This window comes from Gadus chalcogrammus, chromosome 14, assembly GCF_026213295.1.
Source record: "Gadus chalcogrammus isolate NIFS_2021 chromosome 14, NIFS_Gcha_1.0, whole genome shotgun sequence".
In the NCBI taxonomy this organism is placed as follows: Eukaryota; Metazoa; Chordata; class Actinopteri; order Gadiformes; family Gadidae; genus Gadus; species Gadus chalcogrammus.
The window spans coordinates 16,280,646-16,293,939 of record NC_079425.1 but is presented as its reverse complement, the minus strand read 5'-3'; the positions used below and the strand labels follow the sequence as shown (position 1 = coordinate 16,293,939).

Below are 13,294 nucleotides of genomic sequence, written 5' to 3'. Positions count from 1 at the left end.
TCCTGGTTCTGGTTTTTCAATCGTCAAACTGTAAACTCCCACAAGCAGCCACTAGAGGGTGCGGGAAAATGCATTTTCCAAAAGGGTACCACGCGTTTGGAGGGGCCGAACCGGGATATTTGATATAAAGTAGCCAGGCATGGCATCGCAAGACGAAATGCAAACCAGACATTTCCGATAAAATGTTCGGGACAGATTTCGGATTGCATAAAAAAAAGGCTGATTTGTACTGATTGATGCGATTTTATGTAATTTACAATACCACTTCAGAATGAGCCAGGGCCTGGGAGGAACTACGTTAGCACATCGAGGCCATCCACCAAGCTTGCAGTTTTGGGTCAATAGCTCCAGAATTGATTTCACATTGTCAATTTCAACACATGGCAATGTGTTGAAACAAGCTCTAATGCTCAAAAACGAATTTAAACTGCATTTTCCCTTGACCCGTAACTCGGATTCACTCCGAATTGCTTGGGGACAATCAGTGGCGGATTTAGCCAATTGGGGGCCCAAGGCGAAGTTATGTATGGGGCCCACCTCATCCCTTGAAATAGGGATGCACTGATTCCACTTTTACTCAGACAAAGTACAAGTAGGCCTACAACTTAAAGTTGGGTACTCTTTGATAAGTAGGCCTACCTACCGATGATCAAAGAGTTTGAGTACTTAATACCATTCCAGAAAAAACACTAAAAAACGATTTGGGCTGAGAGCTGTTGGAAAGAAGGCGTCTGTGTTATCGCCATGGTTATGGCCCACGGCAACTATAAGCTTTATAATAAGCGATGTTGTATGAAATGCGCCAGACACAGTAGGGATATACCATGTAATCGCTGCTCAGACTAAGATTCACAATCACACCCCGTAGCGGTATACAATAAGTTCCCCTTTTTCTCTAAATTTGGGATCCAGTAACAGGGATTAAATTGCAGATTACTATGTTGAAAATCATATAAGACATTGTAGCAAGGTAATGAGCACGGGGAGACCAGTTTCCTTTGTCCCTTTGTTGGGAGCTCTTTTATTGAATAAAGCAAACTTAAGACATGCTCCAAAACTATACCAAAACGGTCGATCCATGCGCTTCCTGGTTCTATATAGGTTGAGCAGTCTCTGGATCTCTCTGTCTCTCAGGTAACCTGTCTCTCTCAGGTAACGTCTCTCTCCTACTGCAACACAAAGCAGGCACATAAATACACATTCCCTGATTGGACCTGATCGCGGGCACCTGCTCGCAACCAGGTCCAACCCCCCCAGCCGATCCGATGTGTTCCCAACCGTCCCCTACCCCCCACCCCCCCTGCAGGCCAGACGTCGCACGTCCCCCCCCCCCCCACAGACATATTTTGGGATCAATCGCTCTTCAACGTTGCGTAAATTTGTATCGGTTGGTTCGATGGTCACGGGAAAACTTTGAAAACAATTCTGTTGATACCATACCATAATACTCTCTCTCTCTCTCAAACAAAAGTCAGCAGCAAGAATCTGTTTAGGTTTAAAAGCTTTTACAATGGCCAGTAGCATCTTTGCTGGATTAGCAGGGTTGCGCTCTGTAACCTGATGAACATGGTCTTGGTGAGGCTGTCAGAAGACCACTTCCCTCAGACCCTCTGGGAGTAGCAGCTGGTAGGTTACTATCACAATCAGGTAATTGAATTCAGCCAAATGGGCCACCATCCACTTCTCCAAGGACGGCATCAATCGCACTAAAAAAGTCCTCAGCTCTGACTTCCTTCCTTTCCCCCAATTCCTTCTTAACCATGCATGCATTGTGCCTTAAATCCCCACCGGGGAATGTGACCCGAACGGGCTGACAGACTGTGGAGGTAAAAAGCACTCGCAGACCTTGCTTGCGCTCGCGGCCACAATGAGTTTTCATTGGCAAGGCAAGGCAACTTTATTACAGCACTTACATACACAAGGCAGACTCAAAGTGCTTCATGTATAAACATTGTCATACAATAAAATAAAATAGATAAGTAAAAGAAAACATATGCAAAAAATGAGTAAAATAGATCAGCATTTTAGAAAGGGCAATGATGAACGATCAACAGTCTCTCCGGTACCCACGTCGGGAATCCAACCCGACCTAAAGGAACTTGGTCCTTTCTCTGGGACTCCAACCCAGATTCTAGAACTCTAACCCAGACAGAACTTGGGTCTCAAACCCTTATCCTTTCTCTCCGGTATCAGATCATGTATCTTTCTGTTAAAAATAGAAATTAAAGGCAAAGTTAAAAAGGCATTTTATTAATAAAATAGAAAATAAAGGTTAAGTTAAAGCATTTTAGAAAGTGCTATATATTTAAGATTTAGCAGAAAGCTGAAGCAAACAAAAGTCTTCAGTCTTGTTTTGAAGGTGGTCAGAGTTGAGGCAATACTTAAATCCTCAGGGTGTTTATTCCAGGCAACTATTTGTTGCATGGTGACTAAATCCTGCTTTCCCAAGTTTCGTGTTTACTCTGGGGATAATTAACAGATTGGTCTCAGAAGATCTTAGTGGTCTAGAAGGCTTATGTAGTGGAAGCATATCAGTTAAATATTTTGGCCCTAAACCATGTAAGGATTTATAGGTTAGCAACATGATTTTAGGATCAATTCTCTGACCTACAGAAAGCCAATGTAATGATTTAAGAATTGGTGTAATGTGTTCAAATTTTTTGTCTTTGTTAGAACTCTAGCAGCAGCATTCTGAACAAGCTGAATTTTCCTTAGTTTTTTTGGGAGACCTGTAAGGAGACCATTGCTATAATCAAGCTTACTGGTGATAAAGGCATGTACACGTTTTTGTAAGTCTTCGTGGGCATGAGCCCTCTAATTCTTGCTACATTTTTAATATGCAGATTTAACAGATTTGATATGACTGTTGAAATGTAAATCTGAATCCATGATAATCCCTAGATTTCTGGCTTCGATTGAGGTTTCCAGGGACAGAGTGAAGGTGTTGGGTTACTTTAAGCCTTTCCGTTTTAGCACCAAATACAATTATCTCGGTTTAGTCCTCATTTAGCTGAAGGAAATAGTTATTACACAACAGCTGATAGAACATTTGGATTGGGCACGAGGTAGATACGTGATTGGAAACACATCCTGAAATCAAACGCCAATGAAATCTCGCTTAGGTCATATAAAAAATATTGGAATATTGATTTTCGTCTAGGTCTGAATTTCATTGTGTTTGGGTCCTGATCCGGAGTGGAGTCCGCCAATTGAGTACCCCATCAACTCCACCCTAAACCCACTCTTCTATGCTCAGTTCCGACCCAGGTGCAGGCCATCAGGCTCATACTGGGGATCATTATGGAAGATGTCTCTGACATTCTGACATGTTATTGGAAGTTTTAGCAACTCATTTCACAGATTGTCCAAAAAATAACACGCATACAGGGTAATAAAGTAACTGTGAAAAATGTATCAATGAATGCATTGTATTGAAATTACACTGAAATATCTAAAAGCAAAGCAAATGATAAATCATAATTATATATCTATACACTTGCTCATTGGAGTTACTGTATCCCAGTCATGAATACTTAGAATCCCACATTTCATGCCCCACCTGGTCTAGGCAAACTAGGAACCACTGATCTATTTTATAACAGTTAATACGCATTGGATATATCATTCCTATGTCTCATGTTATTAAACCAATCTGGAGATTATATTCATTTAACTTCAGTTATGATGCATTTCTATGTGCTTTAGGTTATAGGCTGCTTTCTAGATTTGTATTACAAGAATTTGAATTTAGAAAGGATCATAAAAACTTTACATTATGATGATAAAAGCGTACTCTCAGAATTCAGCGAGAAAATATAGTTAAAGTCTTAAATTAAAGTATATAACTCCGCTTTAGAAACTCATTAGAAATGTTTGCTCCATACATTTACATTGAGGGCATTCAGCAGACGCTTTTATCCAAAGCTACTTACAACCATCAATACACACAGCGAAGGCGGAGTCGGCCATGCAGGGCGACAGCCAGCTCGTATGGGGCATTTAGGGTTTGGTGCTCAGCTTTCATGAGATTTGTTAGTAATAAAAGACATTATTCAAGGGAAATGTTTAATATCAAGGTAAAAAAAGACAAGCCTTTGGAAGAAGAAACTGAAACTGAAACTCATTCGTTTATTATTGTTACCCAAGGAAACCAGCCTTCATCTTTGACGCTGAGAGAGAGATTGTCTGCACTCTGAAATAAAGCAAAGACAAATAATTGGGGAGCGGGTCTGATGTCAATCAACAGTGCATTGTGTAGGTTACCTAGGACGTTTACAGAAGCTGAAGTTTTTACAAGAAGAAATTTATGAAGAATTATACCAGAATACGGTTTGTTTGTTTGTCGTGTTAAAGACATTGATTGCGCTGATCTATGGCTGTGTTTGTGACTGTCGGCACACATTGAATAATCAATTATACTACCATGAATAATTTGAGTTATTCACATCCCTAGTATGTTACAATTTTCTTGGAACTGCGGAAGAAGATATGACAATATGATAAAAGGGGGTAACAATTTGGGTTCTTACAAGTAACTTGTTTGAACTTGTATTTTCTTAACTGATGGGTACATATTCTATTATTAGTTGGCATGTATGATTTATTGGTATAAAAAGGCTCTCAGTTAATGGAACATTCAAACCACCCCCACTAGTGAGCACATTGGTTAACCCCGACTGAATAAAAATCAGTTGGGAGAAAGGGTTAAACACCTGTTGGTTAACCTTCCAGGAGCCTAGCCTAGGGACATTTATATTGTTAACTGCAATGTTTAACACATTTAGATATAAGTAAACAACTACAAATTTTACTTCAAGTTTAATAACTTGGCACAAAAGTCAATAAAAACTTTGGTTCAAACAAGTTTACACAGTTATTCTGAAGTAATTATGCAGTACGATACGTCACCATTTTCGTTGCCATGATTGGTTTAAGGCCTATCCAATTACATCCAGAGGCATTTTAGAAATGCCATTGAAATCCAAAATCAATGGCGGCAGATTTTCGATAGAAAAAAATGACGTTGGAAGAGGCTCCAGCCTAGAACGTTGCAGGCTTTAATCTCAATGATTAACCTAGAATACTCTAGTTTGAAACTGGATCATTCAAGGTGTGTAGGAGTTACCTCTGACTTTATTAGGCCAAAGCTCACTGCATTCCGGACATCTCTGCACCGCTTTCTTCTTGAAGTATTTCTCGGCACATGGGTTGTGGATCTTTACAGTACACAGAGGGTTTGCACATATCTGGTACTGCAGGACAAACAGAAGAACACTCTTCTAAAATGACAAAATAAACCGTTTTGTAAATGAATAGATACTTTAATAGATACTATATACACTATCCAGAGAGACTTTATAAAATGTCATAGAAGCAGGTAGAAGTTAAGGCTTCTTATACCATGGTCTGGGGGAATACTCGATTGTGATTGGCTGCAGGGTGTGCATTAACCCCTGATATACGGACACCTGCCAAGTAGTTCCAGTCAAATTGTCTCTTCAGCCTTCCAAACGAGAGCTGGTATTTTGTGAAAAATGCATTAAACTGTAATCCAAAAACGCGGTTATATGCTAGAGACCCTATAGTATCTGTGGTATAAAGGCTGGGACGAATTTCAAATTATAAATATGTACAATGCATAACGTTATCTCTCTGGCTCATAGCTGAGCGGACTAGAATACCTCCCATTGCCAAGTCGTAGCTACGGTCCGTCCTATTTACTGGAGGAGTGAACAACGTTTCCGTTGCATAAGAACCTTACGGGAGGGTAGGGCTGGGTATTGCCATGTACCTCACAATTCAATTCAATTCAGATTCTTTAGGTCTTGATTCGATTTGATATTGATCCAATTGCTTCGATATCGATTCAATAATACGGGCAGATGACAAAAATACCTAAAGATTATTTAGAATCAACCATTTCAAAATTAATTAACCATTTAATTGTGCTTTAATTAGCAAAAAGGGAATACAACATTGTATAGTATTAGAATACAACATTGTATAGTATTGTTCCTGAGCTAAACTTGCATCATAAATCTAATAATCATAACATGGACAAATGTAAAAGTGCATGTCAATTTAGCCATACTCGCCATACTAGATTACAAAGACTGAGTATGCTTCTTTTTTCTCTCTTTTTTTTATGGAAATAATCGCTAAAAAAATAATCTGAATCGAAATTGAATCGAGAACAAATAAATTGCAGTGCATATTTTTACCCAGCCCTACGGGAGGGTAATGGTTGTTCCAGGTATTAGTCAAACCCTCAGGCGTTACCAGGGAAACAAAGTTATGGCTTGTGAAAAACGTTATATTTGGATTGTAAAACGCATGAAAATATAAATGAATAGTTTTGATGTATTTTCTTTGGCAAGTGACCATGGTATAAGCGGGATAATGCCCTTCAAGGTGTCCATTATTACACCTTGTCGGGCATTATCCCTTACTTGTCGCCTGCAAAATATCTAGTAGTAGACTGGAGACAATGGACACTGGACTAATTATAAGAATCTCAAAGACACTTAACATAGAAAAATAAATTATTAGCTTCTAATTGTGGCAACTTGTAGTAACACCCTGCCCTACTGAACCTTATGTCATATAATGTGATTAAAACGTATCATCAAGCTATCCCCTTCCCAGTCCCCGTTGTGGAGCTCAGACGGTAGGTGTTCACCTTGAAGGCCAGACAGTGGCACACGGCGCACACCTTCACCTGCTCTTCATCATACATGGTCCGGATGTATGGCTCCATGTCCATGACGCACCGCGTCGACAGGCTGTAGTCTCCTTGTTTCTACAGCAACCAAGCATTCAAACGAACATGGTCGCATGAGAACAGCAGAAGGGTAGGTAGGATCTAAAGTAGCATTACCAAACTTCAAACTAATAAAGTTATCATTAAGCATCATTATTAATATTCTAGTGACCTAGGCGTTGAAAGTAGAAGAAACTGAGGGGTAATCCCATTTCTGGTGAAGAGTCCTCATCGTAAATAAATATTTTATTAACAACATATCGGGGATTTACATCATCCCAAAAAAGTCTCCAACCGCACTCCTGGGACATAAAACGAACCTGCTCCTTAATATCTACATCTAGCACACACACACACACACACACACACACACACACACACACACACACACACACACACACACACACACACACACACACACACACACACACACACACACACACACACACACACACACACACACACACACACACACACACACACACACACACCTCTACAAGCCAGTTATCGGACACCAGGCGTTTCAGCAGGCACTCTGCAGCGCTCTTTGTCAGCTTCCGGGTCTGTAGACTGTCTGCCATGTTCAGGATGTCTGTGGAGGAAGCTGTGCTGTCGTCCGAAGACATTATCAGGTCCATCTGGATCATAAAGACGTCAATAAGCACATTTAAGGTTATTTGATGTATACATCGCACATCACGATAGAAGGAGTATATCAAGGTCGAGATAAAAATATTTGGATTTTAAACATATATAAAAGGCGACATATTATGCCACCAGGTGTGAGTGTGATTAGCTATTACAAGCCGTTTTGAAAATGTGCGGCTTCTGACATCACAGGTGGGGATGTCAACCCAGATGTGTGCTGGATAGATCAGTCTACCAGCCTACCCAGTGGACTTTAGCAAACGTTGCTCATCTATCCGTCATACATCTAGGTGGACACGCCTACCTGTGATGTCAGAAGCTGCACATTTTCAAAACGGCTTGTATGGCTAATCACACTCACAGCTGGTGGTATAATATGTCCCCTTTAATTCTGGAATGCATCCCTGACTCTACATGGCCCCTGGCCTCTAACTGGCTAGTTTCACATCTCTCGGCGTGATATCCCTCACACTCACTATGTAAAGCCCTTTGTGTCCCTTAAATAGCACCATAGCCCGGAGTACTTTTTATTATCCTCCTTATGATTATTATAAACCATCATGAAGAAAGAGCATACAAGGGACAGAACCTACCGTTCGCCTGAATAGTTCCAACTCATTGTCTGCGTAGTCGGATGACATCCTGGTGAGTTCGTTGTTTGCTGTATTGACCTAAACAGAAGGGAACCAACACTACACATTATCCTGTGGTGTTCCTCTTTTAATAGTTTAAAATAAGATTCAACAGGGCTTTTATTCAGCTTTTGATCAGTCAGCCTGAAGGGATTAATGTGACTCTGAGGAAGACAGTAATTAACACTACTTTAGTGGCCAGTGATGGTCGCACAACCGGCCGGGAGGGCCAGACAAGGCAAGCTAAAGCACACAGGAAGCATCCGTCTGGGAACTCGTTCTAGCTTTACTTCAAAGCCATATTGGTAGTAGAGCAGTTCACCCATCTTTTATAAATATAAATATTAAGTTCAAATGTGTTCCACCAAAAGGTAGGCTATATGACTTCTCCAAAGTCCTGCTTTCAGAATTTGAGGTTCAGAACAGTAGCTCATGAATTATTTACATATTTTCTATATCCAATTGTTGTACACATTCCAAATTATGGCTGTGATAATGTATGATTTAACTGCTCCATCCATGGACGAACACGTTTTATAAATGCGTTACTAGTGGTGGTGTGCACTTATTCTCCATAAACATGCGTAGCCGTTTCAAGAGACCACTGCATTTGGTAACCCAAATCACCATTCGATTTTTCTGAGAATTCATGGAGGTGACTGGCCAGGTTCTGGTAGTTCTCAAGAACTGACTTCAAACTGCTCACTCTCATTGTCCAGCGGCAGGGGAAAAGCAGGCGAAAACTGTTCCCACCGGCAGGCTTACGGAAAGAGTCAAACCGTTCCAGTCTTTTTGGTAACTCTGATGTATTGCTCAGCTCTTTGACTTTCTTCATCGCATCTTGGGATATGTTAACCTTTCAAACGGCTTCTTGAATGGCAAGTTTCCCAATGTGGGCATTACAATGCACGTACATTACTCTTGTATGTCCTTGACGCGCGCTTGTAAGCCCGACCTGCTCCCTGACATATTTGCAGACCCATCGTAGCACTGTCCTCTACAGTCTGACCAGGACAAACCAAGTCCAAGCAGGGAATCATTGAGTACGTCAGGAATGTTGCTAGCGATGCTTTAAAACGATTGTTGGGGGAAGAGATAGGGAGGTGGCGGGATGCTATCGCAGCACAGCGTAGCGTTTTATCACGCAGCACAGCATTCTATCGCGCAGCGCTCTATCTCGCTTGCATTATTTAAAAGGACAGACAACAAATACGTCCCAGTTCACTTCGTTTCAATCTACAAACACACTTCGTTTCAATCTTCAAACATCGTCATTGGGGGTGCAAGAAACCTTGTGCCCTCCAAAGATGGCGCCAGTGAATAGTACTATGTAGGGACTAACCAGAGTATGGTATTAGCAGTACGTGTAGGGACTTACAAGAGTGTTATACTAGTAGGACAATTTCGATACTAACCAGAGCGTAGCATGTCATGCCGTCGTCCTCTGAAGCACGCGTCCTGATCTGCATATTCAAGGACTCCAGCTTAGAGTTGACCACCTGGATGAACTCTTCGAGTTTGTCTGCAACATAGTGCTCTGCAGGAACACATTTTGTTACACAGAGCTCACTTTTAAGTACTTGTTGTGTGGTGTGCATCACAGAAAAAAGAAGCCCAGGATGGTGTTAATGTGAGGTAACCCTTTTTACCCAAGCCTTTCTTAGGGCTGTGCCCTTGGTAAAAGCACTTTAGGCCACAAAAAAAGCATTCTGCCAAACTAAGATTTGATCTCGAGGCTGAGGTCAGGAACCGCAGCGTTCACCCAGGCTACTGCAACACACTTTCCTGTCGCTTACTTCCTATTAACCGTGTACAACAATGAACAGTCCCTGGAATAAGAAGAATAACATGCCAAGAAGAACAACAATAGAGTCAAGGAGAATAAATATGGAGGTCTTATATGAAAAATTTGACAAGGCAATATGCAAACATTTCAAATCTAATTTGAATTGTCATTTTAACCTTGGTTTCGTTGAGGTTTTTCTTGTAATGTTCTCATTCTTCCTGCTCTTAGGACTGCTGGTAGACACAGCTAATTGTAACTAAGAGAACAGAAATCATGCAGGGGTAGTCCGGGATAACATCGTCATTCAGCCTAGGTGGGTTCATAGTAACGCATAGAAGATGGACTGCTCGTTATGACAACTGCACCTAAGCCTACCTTTGTGGACCTCACAGCAGTGTTGATGGAGCGTCTTGGCCTCTTGTTCGTTTACGATACCCCTGATCATCATGGTCTGGATAAACCTTTGATGACCTTCCCCCAGAACTGTTTGGACAGGGGCATGGATAAGCTTCATTGTTGTATAAACGGGACATCATGTGGCCAAATAGAAGTGACAGTATGTATAACTACTCTGCCACGTGTCACGGACAGTAACTGTCACACACAATATTGTCAGTTATATGAGCTAGATGCCATTATGTGCTTACAAAGGGGAGGACTTAGCCTCACAGTGGTATTGGCATAGGAATTATGAGATTAAACCATTCGAACAATATTTACCCAACATGTATTCAAAAGGGTAAAGGTTATTCTAAAACATTGACAAGTTTACAACCTGAATCTCAGACGTAAAGGTGATTTCCCTAGGATTCTAATGTTCACAATACATAAGGCAACAAGGTCGATGTGCTTAACTCCAGTGTGCTGCCATATTTCCCATCATATACCACACTACAGTCTGGAATTAATAACATAACTACTACAGATTTTAAATCTTCCTGTCCAATCGAATTCATTATGTCCCAGTGAAACCCATAGAACGGTTTTATCCAATGTGCTATTCTAGCCATTGGAAGGTTTCTCTGATGATAGATACTCTTCTGATTGATCGATTCTCCGATCCGTGCATTATCAGGAAAATCATAATTTTCCTTTATAGGGATATGCTTACAATCGATACTTTCATTTCACTACACTCCAAACCAGCTACAACCAAACAGCTATCGACGTTGTTTTCAAAGGAAGAAGTCGATAGCAATGTTTGTTTCAGTCTTTACAATCTTCGAGTGTAGTGAAATCAAAGTATCGATTCTAAGCAAATCCCGATGAAGATACAACCATCTCCAATTGATTTAGATGGGCTGTATCTAGAGATAAAAATGTCTGGATGGCTAGATTATCAAATGGGAGAAGAACATAAAGTTAACCCTGGCACTAGCATTAAAGGACATCCGTATAAACACTTTTACGATAAAATGACAATGAAAATTATACTTCTGTTTACCCATTTCTTGGCAAGGATAGTAAGATTACCAGTGCTGTGTTTTAGAGAAAAACTTGCGGTTAATAAAGCTGTAGGTAAGACAGCTGTAGCTTATTTTAGCGATTCAATCAAGAGCGCAACGTAGAGAGGCGACGTCAGGCCCCTTCCGGTAGAGCCCAGGGGACCTATGAGATCGGCCGTACTTGCGTTCTTGTGAAACGTCATCAGTCGTAGCCAATTCAAGTACTGTCGTAAAACCCGGAAGTGTTCTTGATGCGTTCTTAAATTGGCCGTTTCATACATAGATATATGTATTAATATATATATATCTATGGTTTCATATAATATGTCCATGGTTTCATCGAGGATGCATCGGAGGTGACCTGTGTGAACTTGGGACCGTTAAATATCCCAGGATGTATTTCGCATTCCTGTTTTAAAACATCAGTGTGCAAGCTATAAAATAGGCTATATAGGAACATTTTAAAAGTATAACAAAGATGGAGGGGGGTGAAGAGTTTTTTTTTTTTTATATATAATTGTATACGTCGCTGGTAGAGGAAACCCATCGCAACGGCAACGGAAATCCCGGTCGGATCCATCTGATCGTTTGTGTGCGTGTGCGCGCGTGTGTGTTTCTATTATATTCTCGCTCGTTCGGAATTCTTATATCAATAGCCTGTACTCCAATAATATAATAATAGGCTATATAGGAAAATTGAGAAACGGCAATCTCATACAATCTTTTTCAAGCCACTGATTGTAGGGTACAGCTGGCTTGCCGTGTGAATCAGATCAGGAATTACATTTCTCATTCATTTTATCCATTGACTTTTCGGTAAATCGTTATAAATAGAGTTTTTAATCTGTAACCAAGCCAATTATCCGCCAGGTTAATCGTGACCATAAAATATTTGATCGGGGCAAAAAAAATATTTCCCCGATCAAATATCGCATGCCATCCACAGACAAATACCAACTATTTGTTCTCTCTTTACCACGGCAATATTTTGAAAACCGAAGAAAAGGCAAAGGTAAAAGAGTGACTTGTTACCACTCAGAACAAGTCACTTACTGCAGGATGCACACTTATTCTTTGTGGAATCTTTTGTGATCCTGGTCACACCGTCCTCTTGTCAGCGGATTGTCAGGTTGAGCTTCCAGAACTTTCCTGTGAGAAACATGAGGAGGCAGATACCAGGATGTTTGCTCACATTGCACACTCAGTACAAATTCTGCACCACAAATGGGCTGTAGTGGTTGCGACAGACTACATCCCACACATGGATGGGCTGCAGGAAATGTGGGTGAAGACGATGGCTATCTTCCTACCTGTTCATGCCATCACAGAAGCTCTGGTGGGGAAGTGTGAAGTTGCAGCTTCAGATCTTGCATCCCTTCTCCTCAGCACCTACATACTTACCGGATGTGACACAGTGTGCTATCTGTACAGAAGAGAAAAAAGGCTGGCCTACACAACTGCTATTAAAATCCTGACAGACCTTCAGGTATGGTGACCCTGAGGAAAGCCTGGCTGGTGGTAATCTAGATGCACTGCGACCCCATCTCTTTGTGAGCCTCAAAGGAGACATGGGTTGCCTTCCACCAACTGAAGATATCTTCATATTACACCTTCACCAACCCCTGCATCAGTTGGCTCTGTGTAAGCGGGCACACATGGTTCAGCCAACCTACCCAGCTGCCACTGATTATGGGAGACAACTTGTCAATGGCAAATTGGTGGCAACCATGATGCTGAAAGAGGCAAAACCTTCTGAACTCAAACACAGCAAATACTGCCGCTGCAAGAAAAGCATGTGTGGCCGAGGATGCTCCTGTGCAAGAGCCACTGTGAAGGGTGGCTCTGCATGTCTGCACGGGGACCCCAACAGATGTTCAAGGATTGAGCTTGCGCTTGAAGACAGGGACATGCAAGAAGGCCGCGTGCGTGTGTGAGAGAGAGATAGATGGGGGGGTTCAGTTTTTTCTGCGCTGCTGTATAACCCAGCCTGCCGGTCTTGTTTGCTGTCTCCTCAGGTGGTGAG

General features: G+C 41.4%; 1 protein-coding gene across 1 annotated transcript; it reads right to left on the bottom strand.

The window, feature by feature from the left end:
• Window positions 1-1,889: 1,889 nt before the first annotated feature.
• On the bottom strand, window positions 1,890-11,461 carry nsmce1 (NSE1 homolog, SMC5-SMC6 complex component). Its single transcript, XM_056608088.1, has 8 exons — window positions 11,271-11,461; window positions 10,202-10,309; window positions 9,456-9,577; window positions 8,002-8,079; window positions 7,252-7,398; window positions 6,680-6,799; window positions 5,126-5,252; window positions 1,890-4,192 (listed from the first exon to the last, which is right to left on the bottom strand). The coding sequence occupies exons 1-8, from the start codon at window positions 11,272-11,274 to the stop codon at window positions 4,158-4,160; spliced, it is 741 nt and encodes a 246-aa protein (XP_056464063.1). The 5' UTR covers window positions 11,275-11,461; the 3' UTR covers window positions 1,890-4,157.
• Between the last annotated feature and the right edge of the window lie 1,833 nt (window positions 11,462-13,294).